General features: G+C 43.3%; 1 protein-coding gene and 1 pseudogene across 1 annotated transcript; both read right to left on the minus strand.

The window, feature by feature from the left end:
• Nucleotides 1-614: 614 nt before the first annotated feature.
• SSX4 (SSX family member 4) lies at nucleotides 615-11,555 on the minus strand. Its single transcript, XM_077887723.1, has 8 exons — nucleotides 11,423-11,555; nucleotides 10,058-10,192; nucleotides 9,314-9,428; nucleotides 8,850-8,948; nucleotides 6,163-6,212; nucleotides 2,676-2,811; nucleotides 1,640-1,744; nucleotides 615-1,163 (listed from the first exon to the last, which is right to left on the minus strand). The coding sequence occupies exons 2-7, from the start codon at nucleotides 10,124-10,126 to the stop codon at nucleotides 1,644-1,646; spliced, it is 570 nt and encodes a 189-aa protein (XP_077743849.1). The 5' UTR covers nucleotides 10,127-10,192; nucleotides 11,423-11,555; the 3' UTR covers nucleotides 615-1,163; nucleotides 1,640-1,643.
• Nucleotides 11,556-11,997: 442 nt separating this feature from the next.
• Nucleotides 11,998-13,093, minus strand: LOC144309021 (E3 ubiquitin-protein ligase RNF138-like; annotated as a pseudogene).
• Between the last annotated feature and the right edge of the window lie 3,926 nt (nucleotides 13,094-17,019).

The raw sequence follows: 17,019 nt of genomic DNA on the forward strand, positions 1-17,019 counted from the left end.
TGTGAATAAGGCTGTACCATGGGGAACACGCTGGTCAGAGTTCATTTGTGTGTCCATATTTGTCTACTCCCCTGTCTCCTCTCACAGACTTCTAAATGGACCATCTGAGCTCCTGACCCTGGAGATCTTACAAAGAGCAAAGGCCAAGGTGTCCAACCAGCACCCACTCCACGATTGGGGTATACAGTGTCCATCAAAATGAAAACTGGAGGGGCATCCCGGATGGCTCAGCGGTTTAGCACTGCCTTCAGCCCAGGGTGTGATCCTGGAGACCCGGGATCAAGTCCCACGTCAGGCTTCCTGCAAGGAGCTTGCTTCTCCCTCTCCCTGTGTCTGCCTCTCTCTCTGTGTGTGTCTTTCATGAATAAATAAATAAAATCTTTAAAAAAAATGAAAACGGAAAACATCCCCCATTAGAATGTCAGCTCCACACGGGCTCAGACATTTGTCTGCCTTGTTCCCTGAGGTTTTTCCAGAACCTAGGACACTGCTTGGTACACAGTACATGTTCAGTAGGTGTTTGTTGAATGAATGAACTCTTTGACATAACAATTCCACTTCTAAGACTGTATGCTAAGGAAACACACATATGCACAGGGCTCTGTGCACAAGAATGAGATGAGCAAACAGCTGAAACTTATGTTTATTAATTATCAATGACTGATGAAATGTAAATGAATAATGGAGGTTTGTACCACAGAGCACCTGCTGAACAGGAACAAGATGAAGGGTACTTGTCTGGGGTGTGCTGGTAGCAGGCAAAAGCAGGTGGGAGATACTTACAGTGGTACTGTGTATGTGTGTGTGTGTGTGTGTGTAAATACAGAGAAAAACATGTGCAAACAACCAGAACCGCTCCCAGTAATCACATCAGCAAAAGAGGGTAGTGCTGTTCTGGGCATAGAATAGCTGACAATACTTGTTTTCTAAGTTAAGTGCATGGATATACAAAAAGAAATATGCATTAAGTATATGTCTTGCTCATTAACAAAACTCTAATATCTAACAGAATATTTGGCAGATAGTAAGAAAAATCACGCTTAACTTTTCACTATTGTGAACTCTTGCTTGCTATACACCTGATGACTAGGAGTTCACAGCCATGCCCATGTTCCTGAAAGGCCACCAGGTTCTGCTTCTTATCATGGGCACTTGTCACATCCCTGAGGTTGAGGCAAGGAAAGAGAAGGAAAATAAGTGGCGGTGAGCTCCGATTAACCGATAAATCAATACCGAACTCCTCATCCAGACCTGCAAGACCCCGAGCACTCTGGTTCTGCCCTACCTCATGATCTGCAAGCACCTCCCACTGCTCCTCAAAGAGAACCTTATGCTCATGCCACAGTGACTCCCTTACCTGTACTATGGGTTTCTAGGCTAGAGGAAGGTGTGCCCTACACATCGGGAGCTGACCTGGGGTTTGGGAGCCCACAGCATTCTAGGTAGGGAGGATCCCTGTCTATACAGAGCATGGAGCAGAAAGAGCATGGGAAACCTCATCATTTAGCCTCAAAACTGCACCTCAAGAGACTAGGAGAAAGTAATGATTTGGGGGAATAAGTGACAAGATGTGATGCCAGTACCATAATGGAAAAGTACATTTTGCAGGTGTGTGGGTATGGACTGAAGGGTCACTTACAGAGTTAGTCCTCTTCCTCAGGATCACTGATCTCTTCATACACTACTAGGTTCTTCCTCTCCCGCAGTCTGTAGGCCCAAATACTATTCTTCCCTCTCTTGGGTCCTATGGTAGAGTAGAGGTGGTAAGTGGGGGATGGATGGGTTGGGTAGTGTTAGTCTCTGTTTTGTCAGATAAGGAGATGCCTCCTCCCTTTTTAGTGCCCACAGGCATTTAACAGTCTGCTTTCCACATCTTCTTGCTCAGAGAGGCTGAGATGTTAGACCTCCACCAATACACATCAAATGCCAGTTAGAATTTTAGCTGCTGGCTCCTCCCATTGTCAGGTTTAGATTCCCAACCTCTTTACTTACCAGAACATTCATTCAGACCTTCATTCATTCAACCTATGTTTGTTAAGCGCATATTGTGTGTCAGGCATTGAGTTGAGGGCTGGGAATACATCTGTGAGTCAGATACGTTCCCAGGTTATCACAGATGGAATTGCTTGACGACCTTTCAGGTGGTCAGGCTTTCTAGATCTAACACCTTTGAACAGTTTGTGAACTATGATTCTTTACTTCCATTTTCTAGACTAGGAATCTGGAGTTCAGAGATTTTAGAAGACTTGCCTAGAATCACTTGGCTTTTATATCAATGACCATTCAAATTGGTGACTCTGGAAGTCATGTTCTTTTTTTTTAAAAGATTTTATTTATGTATTCGAGAGAGAGAGAGTGAACAAGCGAGCGCATGAGTTGAGGGAGGGGCAGAGGGAGAGGGAGAAGCAGGCTCTCTGCTAAGCAAGGAGTCCAATGTGGGGCTCCATCCCGGGATTCCAGGATCATGACCTGTGCGCAAGGCAGACACTCAACTGACTGAGGCACCCAAGCGCCCCTGTAAGTCATGTTCTAACATCCCAGCTGGAGCTGGGTGAGCTCCTCAGTCTGGTCTGGCCACAAGCCTGTCCAGGATCCATCCCCCATACTTAGACCACATACTTAACACAGCCAGGAAAGGCAGAGGAGTTGTTCCCACATAGCTATCCACCTCTTACCTGGTATTATCTCACTCTGTTGATCAGAGGTACTTGCTTTTCCAGGGAGGCACAGCACTTTCTGAGCCTGCTCAAATCCAGGTGTTATTGGTATTGGGTCTGAATCCTCTTCTTCCTTCACCGTTTTGAGCATCACCTTTTTAATGTGAAGGTCACATATAAACAATATCAATGGCATTTCTCTAGTGCTTTAGAGCTTACAAAGTGTCTTCACATGCAGTACCTTGAGTAATGCCCTCAACAACTCTGGGAGATCATTATTTACCTAAATTATGAGCAACGTTAGAACAAAAGGGAATGGCCTAAATGAAGGGTGTTTCCAGGACTAGAATGTTTGTCTTCACCTTCTTTCCAGGCAGTCTTGCAAACAGCAAAATGCTCCATGTAAATGAAGTGTGGTATACAGAAGATTTGGGGAAGAATAGCATTCTAAGAATCCATGTAATCTGTGGAAGAAAGGAGGGGGTTCTCTAAAATATAAGGGATCACATGGAAGCTAGTAGAGAGCTGCTGGGAGAGTAAATGTATGAATTCACAGAGGGGACAGAACACTGCTGGAAAATGGTACAGGGGAGATGAGTACAGGGGAGAGGAAAGGAATGGTTCACAGAGATGAATAGATACAGCAAAGAAAGCAGCGCCAACCCTGAATAGCGAGGGGAATATTTAAAAAGAAAACCATAGCTGGGGGCATCACAATGCCAGATTTCAGGTTGTACTACAAAGCTGTGGTCGTCAAGACAGTGTGGTACTGGCACAAAAACAGACACATAGATCAATAGAACAGAATAGAGAATCCAAAAGTGGACCCTCAACTTTATGGTCAACTAATATTTGACAAAGGAGGAAAGACTATCCACTGGAAGAAAGACAGTCTCTTCAATAAATGGTGCTGGGAAAATTGGACAGCCACATGCAGAAGAATGAAACTGGACCATTCTCTTACACCATACACAAAGATAAACTCAAAATGGTTGAAAGATCTAAATGTGAGACAAGATTCCCTCAAAATCCTAGAGGAGAACACAGGCAACACCCTTTTTGAACTTGGCCACAGCAACTTCTTGCAAGATACATCCATGAAGGCAAGAGAAACAAAAGCAAAAATAAACTATTGGGACTTCATCAAGATAAGAAGCTTCTGCACAGCAAATGAAACAGTCAACAAAACTAAAAGACAACCTACAGAATGGGAGAAGATATTTGCAAATGACGTATCAGATAAAGGGCTAGTTTCCAAGATCTATAAAGAACTTATTCAACGCAACAGCAAAGAAACAAACAATCCAATCATGAAATGGGCAAAAGACATGAACAGAAATCTCAGAGGAAGACGTCGACATGGCCAACAAGCACATGGGAAAATGCTCCGCATCACTTGCCATCAGGGAAATACAAATCAAAACCACAATGAGATACCACCTCACACCAGTGAGAATGGGGAAAATTAACAAGGCAGGAAACAACAAATGTTGGAGAGGATGCGGAGAAAAGGGAACCCTCTTACACTGTTGGTGGGAATGTGAACTGGTGCAGCCACTCTGGAAAACTGTGTGGAGATTCCCCAAAGAGTTAAAAATAGATCTGCCCTATGACCCAGCAATTGCACTGTTGGGGATTTACCCCAAAGATACAGATGCAGTGAAACACCAGGACACCTGCACCCCGATGTTTCTAGCAGCAATGTCCACAATAGCTAAACTGTGGAAGGAGCCTCGGTGTCCATCAAAAGATGAATGGATAAAGAAGCTGTGGTCTATGTATACAATGGAATATTACTCAGCCATTAGACACGACAAATACCCACCATTTGCTTCGACCTGGATGGAACTGGAGGGGATTATGCTGAGTGAAATAAGTCAATCGGGGAAGGACAAACATTATACGGTCTCATTCATTTGGGGAATATAAAAAATAGTGAAAGGGAATAAAGGGGAAAGTTGAAAAAATGAGTGGGAAATATCAGAAAGGGAGACAGAACATGAGAGACTCCTAAGTCTGGGAAATGAACAAGGGGTGGGGAAGGGAAGTAGGTGGGGGGTTGGGGTGACTGGGTGATGGGCACTGAGGGGGGCACTTGGAGGGATGAGCACTGGGTGTTATGCTATATGTTGGCAAATTGAAATCCAATTAAAAAAATAAATTAAAAAAATAAATTTAAAAAAAAGTGCCAGATGTCACATCCTGTCCTACCCTGGCAAGAATGTTTAATGTGGAATTAGGCAAAATGGTTCCTGTACCAATATTGCTGCTGTAGGGGTGCATCACTGGCCAACAATCTTTTATTTTATTATATTTTTTGTTAAAGATTTTATTTATTTCTGAGAGAGAGAGAGAGAGAGAGAGGCAGAGACACAGAGGGAGAAACAGGCTCCATGCAGGGAGCCCAACATGAGACTCGATCCCAGGATCATGTGATCCAGGATCACGCTCTGGGCTGAAGGCGGCGCCAAACTGCTGAGCCACCAGGGCTCCCACTGACCAACAATCTTAAGCTACCTTTCATTCAGTCTCCTCATTTATGAAACAGTGAACAACAAAAGAAAGCTAAGTCAAAGTACAACTTTTCAATGTGCTAATTAATGAAAATGAATACTTTGTCTTATGATTGTTCTTTGAATGGTCTCAATGGTCTCCACGCTGGCAATCCAACTTCCAGAGCCCTTTACCTTCCAGAGTTTCATCTACAATTGCAGAATCACTTAGTCAATAAAAAATTTGGGCACCTTAGAGGGTCCCCCTGGGCTGGGGACTGAGGCTTCACAGATGCCTCAGGTGCAGACAAGACTGGAAAGGAGCTCACGGTAGGGAGGGGCTGACAGCCCAGGTCATTTCCAAGCCACGTGAGACTGGCCCTGCCACAGAGCAGAAGGGAGCTGGTACTTCTGTTGCAAGAGTGGGTGTCTAAATGAAAACATCAGCAGCTTCTGTGGGGTAAAGCCCTTTGGGGGGGAACCCTTGAACTTCATACACACATGAAAAGGTTCATGAGCTGGAAAATCATTTCTGGCTTTTCTTAATTGTCCTGTGATTCATTAACAGTGTCTAGCAAGAACAATAACCCCCTTAAAAAAAGAAATGTTTAAAATGTACAGATTATTACCATTGCCACTGTGGTCTCAGGCAAATTACTTAAAATCTCTGTACCACAATACCCTCATCTTTATGATTAGTTATTATTATTATTATCCTCATTATCTGGGAATACTGATAGGAAAATGTCATAGAAGTTTTCTGAAGGATTAAAGAAATTAATCCTTGTGAATTGCTTAAAATAATATCGGATATCACCATGAAAACAAAAGAAGTATCAGCTACCACAATTGCTACTCATTAAGCTATTGATGATGCTACATCAGGAATTGTGATAAAGGGATCAGGAAAGGGAGGCAGTGAGGGCCAGGGTATATTCAATATTCTCCCACTCTTACCAATATTCACATCCGTGGAGAAACAGTCTGTTTTTTTAGATTTGGGAGATACTCACCTTCTGGTGTTTTCTCTTTTTCACATTGGAAACCTCCTGAAGAGGTTCATCTAAAAAAAAGTGATAAATGGTAATTTTACTTTGTTGGCAAATATTCCCAAACTCCAGAGACTCATATAGTATCAGGGAATTCTGCAGGAAAGGGTTATGAGTCCACTCATTATCCAGAAGTTATTTTGAGACTGGCTTTTGAATTATCTTTATTTTTTATTTTATTTTTTTAAAAGATTTTATTTATTCATGAGAGACACAGAGAGAGAGGCAGAGAGAGAAGCAGGCTCCATGCAGGGAGCCTGACGTGAGACTTGATCCCAGGTCTCCAGGATCACACCCTGGGTTGAAGGCAGGCGCTAAACCGCTGAGCCACCCAGGCATCCCCTTGAATTATCTTTAAATCATGGTTTATTCATTTATTTGTGGTGCCATTCATACTTTCCTTTTGATGATTTATAAAATGTGAACCAAACCCCATCACTGCCTCATCCTATTCTAGTATATATTTCTTCTTCCCCCTAAAGAAATTAAACTGATTGAATTAATTAAATTAAATTGATTGCTTTCACTTAAAGTTATGTGGCAACAAAAATCACTATCCACTTAAGCCAGGTTAATTTTATAGCATGCCAATTAAACTTCAACAAAGCCATCAAGTGTATGAGGAACCCTGGATGATTTAGCCCAGTGAATCTGAAATGTTTCTAGAATAAAGTTACTCCTTTAGTGTCAGAAACTTTGTAGATTCTCAAGCACTAGATTTTCAGCCCTCTCAGTCATTTTGGGAGCCTGTGGAATCTGGCCTATTTTCCTAGAGAGTCATAGGTCTATTGGAGACAGTTTGAAAATTCTGACTCTGCTTACCACTTGTGCTGTCAGAGCAGAAGAGAAGTGAATACATCTCATCCCTTTATAGTGAGTACACACACGATCAAATACACAAAGATTTCTAGAATCTGCTACCTTTTTCACCATATGTTACCTCTGCTCACTGATAAGGAGAAAAGCTCCATGTGTAGAGGATCACTTTCTCAGACCCTCTCCCAGGCTCAACAGATAGAATCAGGTTTGATTAGGAGCAAGAAGACTATTTGGTTTTGGTAAAACAGGAAAATAGCTGTTTCACTTCATAATATATTAATCACTCTTTCTTAAGATATTTATCCAATACCTTTACCCTATTATGAAATTGAGCCTGGAAATTTTTTGTGGATTTATACCTTTTTAATTTCAATGTTATTTTTAAAAAATATTTTATTTACTTATTTGAGAGAGAGAGAAAGCACGGGCTAGCACAAGCAGGGCGAGGGAGAGGGATAACCAGACTCTGTGCTGAGTGTGGAGCCCAATGTGGGGCTAGATCCCATGCCTGGGTGGCTCAGTGGTTGTGTCTGCCTTTGGCTCAGGTCGTGATCCCCAGATTGTGGGAATCATGACTCAAGGATCATAATAAATATATATAAATAAACAAATATTTATTCACGAGACACAGAAAGAGAGGCAAAGAAACAGGCAGGCAGAGGGAGAACAATGCTCCATGCAGAGAGCCCCATGTGGGACCCGATCCCGGGACTCCAGGATCACGCCCTGAGCCAAAGGCAGACGTTCAACCGACTGAGCCATCCAGGCACCCCTACATTTTTTAAAGAAGTAGTTTCTGTGACCAACTTGAATTCATAACCCTGAGATCAAGAGTCACATGCTTTACTGACAGCCAGGTGCTCCACATGGATTTACGCTTAAATTAAATTTTAAAAAATATTTACATATTTATATTTGTTAGAGAGAGAAAGAGAGAGTGCACACAGAGGGAGAGGGAGAAGGAGAGAGAGAGAAGCAGACTCCCCGCCAAGCAGGGAGCCTGATACGAGGCTTGATCCCAGGATTCCGGGGTCAAGACGAACCAAATGCAGATGCTTAACCCATTAAGCTACCTAAATGCCCCAAATTAAATTTTTCTTAATTGTCCTGTGATTCATTAACAGAGTGTAGCAAGAACAATAACTCCTTTAAAAAAAGAAATGTTTCGGGCACCCCAGGTGGCTCAGCAGTTTAGCCTGCCTTCAGCCCAGGGCGTGATCCTGGAGACCCGGGATTGAGTCCCATGTCAGGCTCCCTGCATGGAGCCTGCTTCTCCCTCTGCCTGTGTCTCTGCCCCTCTGTGTGTGTGTGTGTGTGTGTGTGTGTCTCATGAATAAATAAATAAAATCTTAAAAAAATAACAAAGAAATGTTTCAAATGTACAGAAAATTATGGAGAATAATATTGGAAACGCATGCCTATTTACCACTGAGTCTAGTCAGAACTTACCATATACCACAGCTACTTCAGATTATTTTTAGATCTTTATTCAAAATATAACACTATAAACAAGTCACAGCTGAAGCCATCTGTGCAGTCCTCTCTGATCCCTGACCTCCTTCCTTATGCACTCCTGAATTTGATGGGTTTTATTCTCATTCAGGTTTTTATACATTTACCATTTACTTATTATCCATAAAAATATATACTCTTGTTTTGCATGCTTTAGGATTTTATATGAATGGCCTCTGACCATACTTAACCTACATCCAACTTTTCTCACTCAGCCACGATGCTTTGGAGGTAACAAACTCTGAGACTCCTTCCCAAGAACTGGACCCCAAAGCAGCTGGGCTTCAGGAGACTCTCCCCAGGCCCTTCCTTCCACTCACTCTGATTCCTGTGGTTCTCATTTTCATCAGAATCATGCCTCTTGGATTTTATGGCACGTTTTTTAGGACACATGAAGGCTGGGAGGGTGGCCCTGAGACCTAGAAAGAAGCAAAAATATCTGTTCCTTAAGAGACAGCCCAAGAGGAGGAATGCAAGATAGAATCCTGGGAGGCAGCAGAGGCAGGCAAGCTTATGAGCTAGGGGATTCCAAACAAGGGTAAGCAGAAGAGAAACATGCAAGATCTAGGTCTGAGCATCTTTGTGGCCACTCCAGGCCCGCAGTCCTGCACAGAATATAAAACAGCAGAGCGTCCCAAAGCTGCCCTAGGATCCCACCCCCCACCCCCGCACAAAAGGAAGGTGTGGGACACTTGCTGCAGCCTAGGAAGAAGCCATGGCATGTAAAGGGACTGAGGTATGGTCACGTGTTCACAGGCTTGTCTGCACCCAAACTTTCTGTTACCTAGACCAGTCATGGTGTCATAGTTTCTCTTCATGTACACATAGGTGATTTTATCTGAGTAGCCAAGCTTTGCCCATTCTTCCTTAGAGAAGTATTTGGAAATATCCTTGAAAGCCTGGGAAAGAAAAATAAATAAACCTTAGCAGCAAGTCAGCTAAACATGTCTGATCATCAGCTGAGGTCTCTTTCTCTGCTACAGGTCCATGTTGGATCTGTGAACTGGGGCTAATAATCCCTCCTGGTTAATGTCAAGGCTAACGGAGAGAACATGGATAGGGGTGCCTGAGTGTCTGTCTTTGGCTAAGGGCCTGATCCCGGATCCTGGATCTGGGGATCGAGGCTCACATCGGAACTCCCTACAGGGAGTCTGCTTCTCCCTCTGCCTGTATCTCTGCCTTTTTCTCTGTGTCTCTCATGAATAAATAAATAAAATCTTAAAAAAAAGAACATAGGTAACATTCCCTACCCTCTCCTCAGGCATGCAGTAGATGCTTAATTAATGCTGGTAGCATGCTCTTTCACTTTCTAGAATGGAGTGAGAGTCACCAAATGCAGTGCAAGGTCACAGACCTATTGTCTCCAGAGATGTTAGGTGAGGATAGAGTGAAGGTGGGAAGCTCCTGAGGCTCTGGATTTCCCCGACACCCTGATCCCTTTCCCCAGTGCCTCTGACCTCACCTCCTCAGAAATCTAGTCCCTCTAGTGTCCCCTGGGCCATCCCTCTACCCCCTCCAGATCCCTTACCTTGCATTTCTTCTCTGATTTCTGGGTATCCTCCCTGGAGCTCTTTGCAAAGGAGCTGCCTTTATTCATGGTGCTGGGAATGGTCTGATCTCGAAAGGACAGAACCTAATCTCTCTAGCCACAATGCCAAAGATCCTGAGGAAGGGAGAAAGCACTGAAGGTAGGTTATATCCAGTTAATCACCTGGAATCAAGGTTCTACTTTTCTCCATCCTGGGTTTATCTGTTCCTGAGAAAGGATGGGGGGTGTGTGACAAAAAAAAAAAAAAAATAGAGGGTGGGAGATCTATGAAAGAAAGTATTGATTAGGGACAGCAGGTTTTCTGTAAGCATGATCAAGGCAGCCTTGAGTCTTTGAGAGAAGGTTGGCTACTGTTAGTAGTTTGCCTGAAGTTTGGCTTATACTGAAGGAAAGATATTAAGATCCTTATTGGGGAAACAGTGAAGTGAACAAGTAGTTTTATGGAGGGGGTGACTTTTGAGGCAGAAGGGTGGGGAGATAAGTCTCATAGATTTGTCTCTGAAAAATGGGTTTGGGTTTTCAGGCAGAGGGATGTGGGGTTTTGCTCTGTTGAAAAGAAACAAGGATTGCTAATATAGAGTGGATTTAGAACCCATTACTAGGTTATTTGAAAATTATTAGCGTGAAGAGAACTGGAATTTCCAACTACGGGATTAGCCATCACTTCGGCTGAGAATGTGGAGAGTTTCAATTTTTATTTATTTTTATTTTTTTATGATAGTCACAGAGAGAGAGAGAGAGAGAGAGAGAGAGAGAGAGGCAGAGACACAGGCAGAGGGAGAAGCAGGCTCCATGCACCGGGAGCCTGATGTGGGATTCGATCCCGGGTCTCCAGGATCGCGCCCTGGGCCAAAGGCAGGCGCCAAACCGCTGTGCCACCCAGGGATCCCTGTGGAGAGTTTCAATGCAGCAATCTGGTGCTCCCCAACTGATGGCATTGGGAATCTCTTAGGGAGAGGAAATTTAGGGGTCTCTGACGCCAAGAAAGTTTCTGCTTTATCCTAGAGTTGGTGATAAAAGAGTCACTTAGGCAGCGTCTATTTTCTTCGGTTAAAGAAACCTAGGGACGTCTAGCTGATTTGGGGGTTTCTCAGGCCAAGGTGAGTTCTTTTTCCCTGAGGAAGAGCAATTAGAAAAAGTCTCACGGACCGAAAATAGTTTTAGTTTTATCTTAGCCTGAGAGCAATCGCTCCGAAAAGCTTTAAGTCATTTCTCCGTCCTAAGGATCTGGAGGCTGCTGGAAGGTACAGAAAGAACTAAACTATCTGAGTGAGCTGGAGAGGTTCCTCACATTTTACTAGCCTACCTTTAACTTGTTTAAGAGGATCTAAAGAGAAAGCTTACCTCAGGGTTGAAGCGGTGGTGGCAAAGAATCGCTCCACGAGATGATATCCCACAATTCCACTGCCCAGCGATAATCAACCAATCAGAACAGTTAATGAACTTGAACTGACCAATCAGGGGTTAGGGAAGTAGGCGGGGCAAGTGAGTCGAGAACGGGGTCTCTAAATCCAGCTCCAGGGACAGGACCGTCTTTTCAAAGGGGGTTGGTTTTCCCGCCTGAAGCGGGACTGTGCTCTGCCAGACTTGGCCCCTCCAGATGCCATAGGCTCATTGGTGCGCATGCTCAGATTCTCCTGTTCCTTTATGTATCTAGCTACTTTCTGCTCTGCATTTGTTATTTAGTTTTAACAAATGGTAAATATGAGGCCACCACCTCAAATCCTTGCTATCAGTCTCCAATTTCCTCAGATATGGGGTTTTTAGGACCTCTCTAGTGACTTAAGAATTTTAAACTTTTTTTAGACTGAATTACTTTTGTTAATATACACGTCAAGTTATTGAAACAGTGACTTCATATAGTTGTCCCATTAAAGATAGCACTTTCAGGTACGAAGGTACAGAAATGTCTACAGTCTTCATATGTTTACTTGAAAAGATCTTTCAATAGCAGTCTGATATTGGGTTTCCCTCTCTAAATGAAGATTAACAAATTATCCGTAATCAAACTGATGTCTTTGATTAGATGACTAACAAAATTTCTAGTAATTTGGCTAGGAGCTTCCCAACAAAGAGACACACAAATAGGACGCATCACAGGAACTATCTGAAATAGGAGTTATCTGATCATTGTTGCAGTGATTCCATAAATGTTAAGTAAAAATTGATCCTGGACAAAAGGAACACTTAAAGGTTGTATGCCAGGATAACTGGGTATCTCAGTGGTTAAGCATCTATCTGCCTTTGGCTCAGGTCGTGGTTCCAGGGTCCTGGGATCGAGTCCTGCATCAGCTTCCCTGAAGAAAGCCTGCTTATCCATGTCTCTGCCTCTCTCTTGTGTGTCTCTCGTGAATAAGTAAATAAATTTAAAAAAAAAGTCAGATGCCCAGAAAAACTTGTATTTTCTTTACAAGTCTCTGTGTTCTCAGAGATGAGTGTTTTATTACTGTTCCCTACTTAATCTTGAGAGATCTCAAAGTTTGGAATGAGAGAGGAAACATAGTATTCATCTTGATACTTCTTTTTTTTTTAAGATTTTATTTATTTATTCATGAGAAACACAGGAAGAGGGAGAGGCAGAGACACAGGTAGAGGGAGAAGCAGGCTCCATGCAGGAAGCCAGACATGGGACTCGATCCTGGGTCTCCAGGATCATACCCTGGGCCAAAGGTGGTGCTAAACTGCTGAGTCACCTGGGCTGCCCCTTAACAAGATTTATAATGAAGCCTCAAATAATAGAATTTAGTCTGTTTTGCACAGCATTTACAGCTACCAGAAAACTTCCTCACAATAGTTTCAAAGTCTAAGGCTTATTCAGGACAGTCTCTCTCTCTTCTAGTCACATTTCCATAACATAGGGGGTAACATATCTTGCTTTCTCTTGTTACAGTCAGAAAACATTTTTTATAGAAGATGTGTTGATAAGCCATGGCTGCATGGCAGTTTTGAGCACCTCTAATAGGTGGGCCAGTAGAAATCATCTTTGGTGTAGGATGTGTAAAGCTCCTCAGTCATGGTGAGGGATGGAGGATCAAGGCAATGGTGGTGGTGGTGGGTGTGTCAGTGGTGGCCTGCCCAACTCCCCATGTAAACTCAGTGGGGGAGGGGAATCATTTCATTTTAAACTTTATTTTTTTCCCCATTTTTGATATGGGCTTTTAAAAAATGCACTTTTCTGGGACGCCTGGCTGGCGCAGTGGTTGAGCATCTGCCTTTGGCTCAGGGTGTAATCCCGGAGTCCCAGGATCTAGTCCCACATTGGGGTCCTGGCAGGAAGCCTACTTCTCCCTCTGCCTATGTCTCTGCCTCTCTCTGTGTGTCTCTTGTGAATAACTTTTTTTTTTTTAAAAATGCACCTTTTCTAGAAACCCAATAACCAGGAACAAGTCTTACCCCTTAATAGTAATATTTACAATAGTATTAAAAAGAGTGTCCATGTAATTACAGTTTTCTGTGTACCTCAGGGGCTTCAGAAGTTACTTTCTCCAGGAATTCTCTCCTCCTCCCCACCATGAGTGCCTCCAATGAGTCCCCAATTCCCCTGTGCTTTCAATCCACAGCCCTGAAGTTGTTCTTGCTAAGTTGTTCTTCCCAGAATGACAGAGCTCTCTTAGGATAGGGACAGGGCAATGACCCTTGTTGCTGGCACAAAGGCCTTTATGCACATCATCCCATGTAATTTTCAGAACCTCACCTTGAATTAAGTACTGTTATCCCCATTGTGCAGATGTTGAGACTGAGGCTCAGAGGGTTAAGCAACCTGATTAAGGTCACATAATCAGTGGGTGGCAGAGCTAGAATTCACTCCCAAGTTGAATTGAGTCCAAAGTTTGTGTTTTTTTAATATATTCTTTTTTAAAGGATTTTATTTATTTATTCATGAGAGACACAGAGAGAGAGGCAGAGACATAGGCAGAGGCAGAAGCAGGCTCCCTGGGGAGCCTGATGCGGGTGGGACTCGATCCCAGGACCCCGGGATCATGACCTGAGCTGAAGGCAGACACTCAGCTGCTAAGCCACCCAGGCACCCCAAAGTCTGTTTTAATTACTCTTTTTTTTTTTGCTTCAAATATCTGTTGGTTGCCGAATGAATAAATGCATCTTAAAACTCCAAAGGACCTTCAACATAATCTCCATAATCTTTTAAAATCACCGAAATTTCCTTTGGCTGTTGTAAGAAATTATCAAAAATTTTGTGCCATAAAACAACAGAAATTAATTTTATCATATTTCTGGAGGCTAGAAATCTAAAATTATTTTCTTTGGACTGAATTCAGGGTGTCAGCAGGGCTGTACTTCTTTCAGCTGCTCTAGGAGAGAATCTGCTGCTTGCTATTGCAGCTTCTGGTGGCTGTCAGCATTCTTTGGCTGTGGCTGCATCATTCTAATCTCTGCCTCCATGGTCACGTCACATCCCCCCTTCTGTTGGTGTCAAATTTCCCTCTGCTTCCCTCTGTTAAGGACACCTGTGATACATTTAGGATCCACCCAAATAATCCAGGATAATCTCCCTATATCAATATCTTTAACTTAATCACACCGGCAGTCTTTTTTTGTTATTGTTGTAAGATAACACACATAAATTCCAGGAAATAGAATATCTTTGGGAGGGGTGGAATTATTCACTCTCCTGTAATCTGCCCTCTGGTCCCCTAAGATTCATGTCTACTCCACATGTACTATATCACCATATGCCCAAATTTCTCAATATATTGCAATATGAACTCAAGGCCAAAATCTCATTTAATATATATTTTTAAAGATTTTATTTATTTGAGAGAGAGAGAGAGAAAGAGCAGAGGAAAGACAGAGGGACAAGCCGACTCTCTACTGAGTAGGGAGCCTCATATGGGTCTCAATTCCAGCACCCTGAGATCATGGCCTGAACTGAAGGCAGATGTTTCACTGACTGAGCCACTCAGGTGCCCCTCTCATTTAATATTATCAGCTCAAAAAATGCCAAATCTCATCACCTAAAATAGGTAAGGATTAAACTCTGGATACGATCCATTCTGGGTCAAAATTCTTCTTTGGACTTGTACACTAGAAATCAAATTATATAAAAAAAGAAATCAAGTTATCACTCTTAGAGGGAAAGATGGCTGAGTAGAAATATCCTGAATTTACCTCCTCCCGGAGACATACCTGTGACTACATTTGCAGCAGGTCTTTCAGAAAATGACTTGGAGACTAGCAGAAAATTATTCCACAGCCAAAGATATGAAGAAAAAGTCACATCAAGAAGGGTAGGAAAGGCAGGATGCATCCTGGTTGGGAACCAAAGTCCTGGTGTAACAACTCATAAGTGGAAGAAATATCACGGGCATTAAGGTCCTCTGTGAGGAGCAAGGGATTCAAGCCCCACATTAAGTACCCCTAGCCCTGAGGATCTGCACTAGGAAAATGAGCCTCCATAAAATTTGGCTTTGAAAATCAGTGAGGCTTAACTCTGGGAGGGCTGGTGGGCTATAGGAAACCAAGGCTCCATTCTTTTTTTTAAGAATTTATTTATTTATTCATGAGAGACACACAGAGAGAGAGCCAGAGACACAGGCAGAGGGAGAAGCAGGCTCCATGCAGGAAGCCCGATGTAGTACTCTATCCAGGGACTCTAGGGTCACGCCCTGGACCAAAGACAGGCACTCAATGGCTGAGCCACCCAGGCGTCCAGCCAAGGCTCCATTCTTATAAGGCTCACACAATCTTTTTTTTTAATATTTTATTTATTTATGAGAGAGAGGCAGAGAGAGAAGCAGGTTCCATGCAGGGAGCCCGACATGGGACTGGATCCTGGGTCTCCAGGATCACACCCTGGGCTGAAGGTAAACCACTAAGCCACCGGGGCTTCCCCAGGCTCACACAATCTTACTTGCTTTGACACCTAGCAGAGAGGCAGCAGTTTGCAAAGTACCTGGGCCACACGTGGAGATTGATCGACTAAAAGGGCATGCGCTGGAGGCTAGAGATCTGTAGGAAATTTTTCCTGAAACGGAAGGGCTTGCATTTTTCTTGCCTTCTTTCAGCCTCCAGCTGGGCAAATGCTGGCAAGTACTAGTTCTGACATTCACCATCTACTTTGCTAGCACCACTTGCCCTACCTGACTTCCCTGCAGCCCCATTCTGCACAACATGCCCATCTCAGCAGTCACTCCTCCAAAGCAGCTTCTGCTCTACCACACCCTGTGGACAGCCTCAGTTGGGACTGTTACCCCTCCAAAGTGACTCCTGTGACAGGGAGAGGCAGCCACATCCACCAGCATGCCTACAAGAGTTATAGGTAGGTCTCACAGCCGGCAACACCAGGGGATAACTCCACGCACCAGCACATTCACAACAGCTTCAGCTGGGGCTCTCAGGCAGTCATGCTGGGGGCCAGCACTACCCACCAGCAGTTGCAGCCTGGTCACCATAGGAGAGCACATGCAGCCCACATAGGGGCCGCTCCTGGAGTGCCTGGTTCTCCAGAGAGGATTGGGACCAGAGAGGATTGTGCTTCTGGGCCCCATAAGGTGCCTTCTACTAAGGGCACTTAAAGACCAGGAGATGTAGCTGACCTACTTAATGCATAGAAACAAACACAGTCAGACAAAATTGAGGAGGCAGAGAAATATGTCCCAAATGAAAGAATAAGTCAAAATCTCCGGAAAAGAATGAAATGAAATGGACATAAGCAGTTTACATGAAAAGGGTTCAAAGTAATCATCATAAAGATGCTCAGAGAACTTGAGAAAAGAGTTAATGAACTCATTGAGAATGTCAACTAAGAGGTAATATAAAAAACAACAGATCAAAGCTGAAGGATATAATAACTGAAATGAAAAACATTAATGGAGATTAACAAAAGATTGGAGGATGCATAAGAACAAATCAGTGATAGGTAGTGAAAATCATCCAAACTAACATCAAAAAGAACAAAGAATTTTATTTATTTATTTTTTTAA

Source organism: Canis aureus, chromosome X, assembly GCF_053574225.1.
Source record: "Canis aureus isolate CA01 chromosome X, VMU_Caureus_v.1.0, whole genome shotgun sequence".
NCBI lineage: Eukaryota > Metazoa > Chordata > Mammalia > Carnivora > Canidae > Canis > Canis aureus.

Bases quoted from the DNA above. Each gene is read 5' to 3' on its own strand.
- SSX4 (XM_077887723.1), bottom strand. From the start codon at position 10,126: ATGAATAAAGGCAGCTCCTTTGCAAAGAGCTCCAGGGAGGATACCCAG. The intron at 8,949-9,313 runs GTAACAGAAAGT...GCTTCTTTCTAG, and splicing joins TGACACCATGACTGGTCTAG to GTCTCAGGGCCACCCTCCCA. The intron at 2,812-6,162 runs GTGAGTATCTCC...CACATTAAAAAG, and splicing joins AAAAGAGAAAACACCAGAAG to GTGATGCTCAAAACGGTGAA.